The sequence below is a fragment of the Salmo trutta genome, chromosome 4 (genome assembly GCF_901001165.1).
Source record: "Salmo trutta chromosome 4, fSalTru1.1, whole genome shotgun sequence".
Taxonomy (NCBI): domain Eukaryota; kingdom Metazoa; phylum Chordata; class Actinopteri; order Salmoniformes; family Salmonidae; genus Salmo; species Salmo trutta.
In genome coordinates, this window is record NC_042960.1 from 21,704,046 (window position 1) to 21,713,220 (window position 9,175).

The following is a 9,175-nucleotide window of genomic DNA, read 5'->3' on the forward strand; positions in this document are numbered from 1 at the left end:
CTGTAGAGTCAACATATTAGACAATAACATTAGAATTGGTGTATGACACGATAGATCATGCCCAGCCATGAGATTCATTTTGACTTATGGTCAGTCCATAATGATACAGCTGCATATATCTGCGCCGTAACTGTCTGAGTCTGAGAGTGATGTCATCTCAAAGAGCCTGTGCGTCATATTGACCATAGTCTGTGTGTGTCTGGGACATGACAGCTCAAATGGGAAGATAGAGATAGTTTAAAAGTAGGAGAGACACAGTAGGCTGGACAGAGATATAAAGAACACACAGGAAAAAAAGAAGATAGGCTGAAGCAGACATTCTCTGATAAGGTAATACTGTCAGGGGCTTTCACTTGCTTTTGTATAATCAAAAATAGTTAAAAATAAGTATGTATCACATACAATATGTTCAAGATGGTAACAAGATGGTATTGAGATGTCAGATATAAACTACATTTGTTCTGTCTTCATTGTAGGATATCATGAAGCTGCAGACTATAACTGTTTTGGTCTGCCTTTTTGGTGCTAGCCTTTCACTTCCTGTGAGTTTCACACGTTACTTGAATATTCCTTCATTTATAGCGCTACACATCAAAATGAATCATAACAAACTGTTTTAATTTTTTTTTTTTAAAGATATACCAACAGCAAATTGGAATCCTCGCAAGTAACAGCAATGAGGTACATTGAATTGTCCCATATGTTTTTGTCTGCAACTCTTGACATTGCATTTGTTGTTCGTGATTTTTCCTTTTAAATTGATGTGTAGTAAAATACAATGCAATGTGGAGTAACGGTTGTTAGAAACATTTTCTGACAGCGCACCCATCCTTTACAGATCCTGCGGTTGAATGGACTGACCCTGACAGGTGTAGGCTTTGGGCAAACACAAATGCAGGTACTGAACCAATCCAATCTGACTCAATCGAGATAGAAATCATTAGCCATGATAATGCTATAGACATACTGTAGTAAAGAAGATTTATATCATTAGCCACATTTGCAGACAGCATAATAGTTAAAATGGTCTCCAGTAATGTATTTCAGGAGCAGCTTCCATTCCCACTTTACCTTTAACTACACCTATTTTCAGCATTGGCACATTAACCGAATTGTTCATTCAGTTGCTCATCACAACTTGAACAACTTTGGTCAGCAAAGCTTTGAAATGATCTTAGGTCAGAGACAGATCTTTTACCCGACCTTGTTTGTTCAGGCGTCTCCATTCATGCCCCAGTACGTGATCCAGCAGCAGCCTGAACTTGGTCTCCCCCAGATGGTGAACTTTAACCCCCAGGTGGGAGGCCCTTTCGGCCCCCAGATGATGTTCCCCACACAGGGGAACCAGCTGCCCCCCATGCTGTACGCCAATGCCCAACAGGAGCAGCCTGGGGCCCCCCAGGACCCCAACAACCCCAATAACCCAAATAACCCCCAGCAACCACACAACCCTGCACAGGTAGGCTACTGTACCATTTCAGATCAGTCAGTTGGTCTATGTATGTTTTCACACAAATTCATTGAAATACCAATGTTTTCGATGGATACCAATGACAAAAGGCTTCCCAGCCTCTACTAATGAATACACATATTTTTTTCCTGAAGTCAGTTTCTCTATGTTTTTATACAAATTCAATGTAATTCAATGAAATACCATGTGTCAGGTAATCCACTACGAATTGGCAAAGTCTTTCCAGTATTTGTTGAAGTTGTATTTATTTTCTATTATCCTGAAGGGCGTTCCTCAATTTCCTCAATACTACCCATCATTTTCATTTCCCCAGCAACCAAGAATGCAGGTACAGTGGAGTTTCCCTCTTTCAATGTGATTTGTTCCTCAAGGTGCATCTTGTATTCACTGTAAGAGATGATATACACTCTATACTCAGACTAATGGATCACTTTACCCCCCATTTTTGTGTTGCATTTTCTTAATTACATTTTAGTCATTTAGCAGACGTTCTTATCCAGAGCAACTTACAGTAGTGAATACATACATTTCATTTCATACATTTTTTTTGTGTTTTGCATAACATGATGCAAAACATCTCATCATCACACTTTTTGATCCTTTAAGACTCTTAACTTTCACAAGTGTATCTTCCCTAGGGCTACCCCTACTACATGTCTTACGGTTACCCCAACTACCCCCAGCCTAACCAGAACTACCCCCAGCCTAACCAGAACAACGGGCAGAACCAGCTGAACTTGGAGAAGACGCCTCAGAAACCACAGCTCCCACTACAGGTGAGGAGTGGTCATTACATGGGTGTGCTCTCCCTTCCCCTCATACAGGCCTGTTACACTAGACAAGTGACTTTTGCAGAGTGTGAGACGCGGCTCCAGGAGAATAAAAAAGTTGAATGCGGCAGTTTAAAGTGCAGTGAAATATTGTCAACAGAAAGGAAATTAGAGACAATGAACCGATAGTATGTCATAATTTCATGATTTTAGTTTCATTTTAAACTAACAATCATTTTAGAATTCAAAAATTCAACAGTCCAGACGGATTATCTTAATAATTATTATTTACCCTTTCAAAATTGCAGCAGGCTGCCCAACCTCAGTCACCAGGAAAGGTAAGTAAGCTCTTACTACTGTGTCTGAATCATATATGGATAACATTAATGTGTCCTCTATGTGAGGGCTGCTGATGTAGACTGAGCTGTATGATATCTAACTGTATTTTTGTGTTGTTGACAGACATGGCCTAAAGGATTCCAGACAGAGGCTGCCAACCCTCCACCAGATCACCGTGGAGACACAGTTGACCCTGGCGTAGATGAGGTATGACCTCTACTTCTTATACTATGACTATAACAATACTAATATAATATATTATATATTATAGTATGTATACATTGTATATATAGATTTTAATATGTGATACAAAACATATGTTGTACTTGTGATAATGTCATCCTGAAAAAAACATTTTACAGGGTCGTCCCAACTTCTCTTTCCTGTTTGAGCCATAGAATTGCATGTGGGGTCAAAGGAAATTGAGGTAGGGTAACATTAGGGCCATTTCCAGGTTTTTATTATGGGAAGGAAACATATCCTCAACTAAACACCTGAAATGTATTCATATCAGTAGTATACTGTACTTCCATTGAAGTGTTTTTTTTTTGTTTCATTTTCAGGGATCGGCACATCACAATGTCACATTCCTACTCCTATATTAATTTAAAATATGTTTTCAGTTACAATATGATACATTTTCTATTGTCAAATAAATCCATTATCAAGCAAAATCACAGTTGTCAATTGTACTTTGTATGCACACAAAAACAAGAGTTCTTAGTTTGCATGCTGGAAGTTTTAATGACTGTTATAGAGCAATTGTTTGAGAAAGTGTAAAATTATATCACAGAAGTAACCTCCACCAACACCTGCCATGTACTGTATATAAATAGGTTCTAAAGAAGCTACACATATCTTGCCACTGGGGGTGCTCTTGAGCCAAAAGGGGTCCCCTAAATGGACCGAAATATTATCCAGAAATTACCTTACTGGACAGAAAGAGGCCCACCTCCCCACACCCATGAGTAAAATCATATATTGTTAGGCTAAAACTAAAGATTGTTTGGTTTCATGAGTTAAGAAATGTATTACTATTTAGGAAAACATTTAGCAACTAAAAATCTATAGTTCATCTGTAAAGTTGAATGTACTCCAGATAGATGTGAAAATATGTCAAAAATGTAATCTCAATCCAATCAACGATTCCAATCCAGATGCAAGGCTTGGGCTTCTTCTCCCTGTAAACAGGGAAGAAGAAGTCAGAAACAGATAAAGAAATAGATGATGCATTGCAAAGAAACGCCTAGGCAAAGTGCTTAACACACCTTGTATCCACCATATTATTTTCCTTCCTCTTCCCAAGTCTTTGTCTCCTCAGCCTGCAGATAGATCAATCATATCATGGTTTAAGAAGGAAATACATTATTTTATTGTAGGAATACAGATCCAACAATGTCATTAGTAATTTCTTACCTTCATGAACGATGGGAGCTTGGGGTAAAGGTCGAAGGGTTCAAATAATGTTTTAGATGGTATTGTGAGTGACATTTGATTGAAAAATAAACAATATTGTTACATTTGACAATATTCATTCATGATGACACTAAAGCTGAAAGGGAATATTAAAATCTCAATAAGAAGCATGTTTAGTAAACAGTCAATACTTACAAGTGTTGTTATCCCATATTCAAATGAGATTTTATTCTGCAGGGAAAAGAACATATAAACATTTAAAACATGTGTAAAGTATATTTCTTAAGAAAAAATATAAAATCTCACATAACATATTTGCAGTTAACATTGTGGTATTTTGTTGATGTTAAATCATAAATGTATACATACTGTAGCTGAGGGGTTGTAGATGAGCTTCAGGTAAGGCTGGAATTGAGAGAAAAAAACAAAATGTTTTGCTATTTCTCAAATCTTCAAATCAACTTGTTTTCTATTTATTCAGCATTGTAAATATATAACAAAATAGTTTAAAGGTTCATTAGGACACTTACCTGAAAACCAGATGAGTATGGGTATCCAAACTATCAAAACCAGGGACACAGAAAAATATCAACTGCTTTTCAAGTTCTTTCAAGAAATTCACACTTCACACCAAAATTCACACCAAAATGTACTAGAATATGATTTAAAATGGAATATCTCTTCATACCCCTAATTCTTGAGGTCTTTTATGTCCATGCTGTAAAACATATTACAGTTTACCTATCTGTTATATACAGCACAGTGGCATACTTCCTGCTATGTTGCCTACAATACTTCAGAGTCATAGAATTAAGCTAACATGGAATGAGAGGCTAGTCCATACCCTTGGTGGGGGTGTTCTTCTTCCTCCCTGATAGTAAAGAACAGTATTTGTTTTACACAATTCCATCATGCAGTACTCCAGCCATCATAATACTAAAATAAATCATTGTTTGTGTGAATTCCTTACCTTTGGCAGCAGGAAAATGTTCTCACCCTACAAGGGGAAACATGTTTGCCACATGAACAGCTTAGAAGACATACACTGTATGACACTGTGACAATTAACACATGTATAATATATGATAACAATTCAATAGCCTGATTTAATCTTAGATCATTCAGGCAAATTCATTATTTACCTCTTTCAGGGGCAGACCACTAGCATTCTGGGAAAGAAAAAAAGCATTTTGTTTCAATATGAGTTTCAGCATGTAAATCCATTCAGTTTTTGATAGTAAAAACATAATCTTACCTGTAAAGTCACATTGTCAGCCTGTAAAAGAACCATAACATGATTTTTTCTTCTTCTAATTTCTCAAGAATTTCTAAATGAATAAACAAGGAATAACTCATTAACATCATATTTAATAATACATTATACATATCTCATTATCCATGTCTGTATTCACAAAGCGATGTTCTTCACGATATACATTAATCACCAATGACCAAGGTACTGTACCTGAAAGATGGCGATGAATTCTCTGTTGCCCTAAAACATAAAATAAATAGACATAAGTTAATTTTGTCTAGGTTAAATGCTGGGTTATGACATAACCAGGATCTTTTAACGACCTACCACCATCTCAGGTTGCAACGGTCTTCCTCCAAAGAAGGTGTCATCAAATGGGGGCTGTCCACCTGCTCCAGATGGAACAGCTGAGGGGCGAATGGGGTTCCTGTCAGGCTGGGTAGATAAAGAGACACAGCACCCTTCATTATCAAAACTAATTAGTTCTGTCGTCTCCTAGCCAGCGTCCCATAATCTATGCGCTTTTAACAAAGAAAGACAGAGAGGGATGAATTGGCTAACACACTAACAAACTGGACCACCAGGCTAGTACTTTCCAATATAGTCTGAAATAAAAGTAAAAAAATGTCTTACCCTTGCATCAAGGTTTCTCATGTTGGGTCTTCCTCCTCTTGGGGGCCCTGCAGGTCTACGCCTTCGGGCCCCTGGCCAGCGAAGGGGGCCCTGGCCAGGGTGCGGTCCAGGTCCATTGGGAGCATACCCAAAGTCAGATCCCTGTTGAGAGAGAAACATTAAAGTCTAGTTCTACAATCAGTTAAGCATCTTTAAGTGGGATCGGTGATTGTATTCACAGCAGGTTGCATGGAGGTTGCCATTACACCGTTTACTCACTGTCACAGGTGGAAGATAAGCATGGGATGATGATCCTCGGTCTCCTCTCATGGTTCCCTGGTTCCACCACTGACCTTCATCCTCTCTCTTGACCAGGAGCGAGCATCATATTATACATGTTAACAATAGATTTTCAATTGATGGAGGATCCCTGACAGCTTTTATATTTGTATCCTTTATTTATTCAGGAGATCATATTGAGATTACAAATCACTTTTCCAAAATGAGACCTGAGTATATCATGGCAATAAAAATATCACAAAAACAGCATATGGGAACAAAAAACATCGAAAAAGCAATACATTACATAAATAGAATAGAAAATAACCAGACACGACATACCCTTTTATAATCCCGATCAGGGTAGTCGAGGGGACCTTCAGACTCAGGTCCCCCCCCGCTCGATCCTCCAGATTGGCGGGTCTCCCCGTTGGGCCCTCCCATTAGTCGCTGAGTGTCCCCACTTCCTGGGCCTCCAGAGGGTCTGTTTGGGTACCAAGGGGGCATTTGATCCTGGTCGGGCTGCACAAAATAAATTCAGTCAAGTAAAAAGTACTATATCATAACTATTACTATTAGTAGATACAATGAATTAGTAGTTTGGGAAAATCACATTTGTTAATAAAATTAGAAGGCCATCATACCCATCCTGGGTTGTCCGTTCCACCCATATTCCATCCTTGCCACATAGGTCCTCCACCGATTGGTCTAGAGTTCTCTTCTCCTCCACCTATTGGCTGGCCCCCAAATGGAGGGCGGGTACCATCCTTCATCCAGGGATCTCTACCATTGGGCTTGACAAAGTAAAGGAAAATAATATGAGCTTCAGATATTACCATTAAGTAAGAAAACAAATATATAAAATCTAGAATGGTGTGTTTTTCTCTATATCTTGATTGACTTTGATTAGGTCTCTTGGATCTCTTGGAAGTCTCTTTGACCTTTTTTTCTTACTCTCATAGGGTGTCTGTCTGGACTTTGTTGAGGTCCGCCAAATGGGAGGAATCGACTGTCTCCCTGTTGCCATTGTCTCCATGGGTCAGCCTGGGGAAAGTAAATCACAATTTAATAATGTACATGATCTGCCATGCTGAATATTAATAAACCTAATGCATTGCACCCATATATATTTTTCCTGATTATTCTCCATTCTCTCTTGACTATTTACTCACACGTGTTGCCACAGCAGAGAAAAGTAAAACGACAACACAGAGATACTCCATTGCTTCCTATGAGCCTGTAAAACAATTATTCATATTTAAACACTGAAAACACAAAGTTGTTTAACACTAATATTGCTAACACTGAAAATAAAGTTGTTCAACACTGATGTTGTTTAAAACAGTAAACACAAAGTTGTTAAATACTGGATCGGTGTCCCCCTCGTGGGACGGTTGAGCTAACGTAGGCTAATGTGATTAGCATGAGGTTGTAAGTAACAAGAAGATTTCCCAGGACATAGAAATATCTGATATGGGCAGAAAGCTTAAATTCTTGTTAATCTAACTGCATTGTCCAATTTACAGTAGCTACTACAGTGAAATAATACCAAGCTATTGTTTGAGGAGAGTGCACAGTTATGAACTTGCAAATGTATTAATAAACCAATTAGGCACATTTGGGCAGCCTTGATACAACATTTTGAACAGAAATGCAATGGTTCATTGGATCAGTAGAACTTTGCACATACACTGCTGCCATCTAGTGGCCAAAACCTAAATTGCACCTAGATTCCAAAGTCATATAATGGCCATTCTCTTGCATTTAAAAATGATGGAACAAAAGAAACAAACAAACGCATTTTTATTCTTTGTATTAACTTTTACCAGATCTAATGTGTTATATTCTCCTACATTAATTTCACATTTCCACAAACTTCAAAGTGTTTCCTTCAAATGGTGTCAAGAATATGCATATCATTGCTTCAGGTCCTGAGCTACAGGCAGTTAGATTTGGGTATGCTATTTTAGGCAAAACATTTTTTTAAAAAGGGTCCAATCCTTAAGAGGTTTTAACACTGAAAATACTTTTTAACACTGCAAGCACAAAGTTGTTTAACACTGACAACACATTACTGAAAACAATAGTTTTAACATTAAAAACACCAAGCCATTCTTGCCACCAGATTGCTTGAAAACAACCCGTCTATTCTAAACCCAGTGTTTCTCCCTAGCACTTACCTTCACCTTGCAAGTCTCTTTGTGCTCTAAGCTTCTGCCCATGGACACTTATATTAGACACGAAGTGTTGAGCAATCTCTGTACAGTTTGAGAAAACACAGTCTATGACTAATGCTTTGATGTGTGCAATAGGGAAATTATCACGCAGGCTTTGCTAATGGGGTATTTAATTGACATTGAGCTGCGCAATGCCAGTTTGCCAACAGAAAGAGCCCTTTGATTGCAATGGCAGTCTGACAGTAGCTCATATAAGTGTATTTAAATGGTATAATGTACACTGAACAAAAAATATAAATGCAACATGCAACAATTTCAAAGATTTTACTGAGTTACGGTTTATATAAGAAAATCAGTCAATTGAAAGAAATTCAATTCAATCTATGGATTTCACATGGAAATACAGATATGCATCTGTTGGTCACAGATACAATGCATTCGGAAAGTATTCAGACCCCTTAACTTTTTCCACATTTTGTTACGTTACAGCCTTATTCTAAAATAGATGAAGTTGTTTTCCCCCCCCTCATCAGTCTACACAAAATACCCCGTAATGACAAAGCAAAAGCAGGTTTTTAGAAATTTTGGCTAATTTATAAAAAAAAACATCTGAAAAATCACATTCACATAAGTATTCAGACCCTTTACTCAGTACTTTATTGAAGCACCTTAGGCAGCGATTACAGCCTCGCGTCTTCTTGGGTATGACGCTACAAGCTTGGCACACGCGTATTTGGGGAGTCTCTCCCATTCTTCTCTGCAGATCCTCTCAAGCTCTGTCAGGTTGGATGGGGAGCGTCACTACAGAGCTATTTTCAGGTCTCTCCAGAGCTGTTTGATCGGGTTCACGTCCGGG

At 38.2% G+C, this 9,175-nt stretch overlaps 2 protein-coding genes across 4 annotated transcripts; one reads left to right on the plus strand and one right to left on the minus strand.

The window, feature by feature from the left end:
- Nucleotides 1-254: 254 nt before the first annotated feature.
- Nucleotides 255-3,254, plus strand: odam (odontogenic, ameloblast associated). Of its 2 annotated transcripts, none has more exons than XM_029750147.1 (11): nt 255-330; nt 477-542; nt 637-681; nt 839-898; nt 1,217-1,459; nt 1,737-1,799; nt 2,110-2,247; nt 2,550-2,579; nt 2,704-2,787; nt 2,943-3,007; nt 3,144-3,254. In XM_029750147.1, exons 2-10 carry the CDS (start codon nt 483-485, stop codon nt 2,976-2,978), a joined length of 759 nt encoding a protein of 252 aa, XP_029606007.1. In that variant the 5' UTR covers nt 255-330; nt 477-482; the 3' UTR covers nt 2,979-3,007; nt 3,144-3,254. The 2 variants fall into 2 exon arrangements, with proteins under 2 accessions (XP_029606007.1, XP_029606008.1); XM_029750148.1 differs by having other exon boundaries at nt 2,155-2,247.
- Nucleotides 3,255-3,300: 46 nt separating this feature from the next.
- Nucleotides 3,301-8,340, minus strand: LOC115192045 (basic salivary proline-rich protein 4). 2 transcript variants are annotated; one of them, XM_029750146.1, is made up of 20 exons: nt 8,323-8,340; nt 7,315-7,379; nt 7,097-7,186; nt 6,787-6,936; nt 6,485-6,664; nt 6,143-6,229; nt 5,885-6,025; nt 5,579-5,686; nt 5,462-5,491; nt 5,252-5,272; nt 5,139-5,165; nt 4,967-4,993; nt 4,841-4,867; nt 4,685-4,714; nt 4,527-4,556; nt 4,366-4,401; nt 4,192-4,227; nt 3,997-4,014; nt 3,849-3,902; nt 3,301-3,761 (listed from the first exon to the last, which is right to left on the minus strand). In XM_029750146.1, exons 2-19 carry the CDS (start codon nt 7,363-7,365, stop codon nt 3,864-3,866), a joined length of 1,128 nt encoding a protein of 375 aa, XP_029606006.1. In that variant the 5' UTR covers nt 7,366-7,379; nt 8,323-8,340; the 3' UTR covers nt 3,301-3,761; nt 3,849-3,863. The 2 variants fall into 2 exon arrangements, with proteins under 2 accessions (XP_029606006.1, XP_029606005.1); XM_029750145.1 differs by lacking the exon at nt 8,323-8,340 and having other exon boundaries at nt 7,315-7,440.
- Nucleotides 8,341-9,175: the final 835 nt, after the last annotated feature.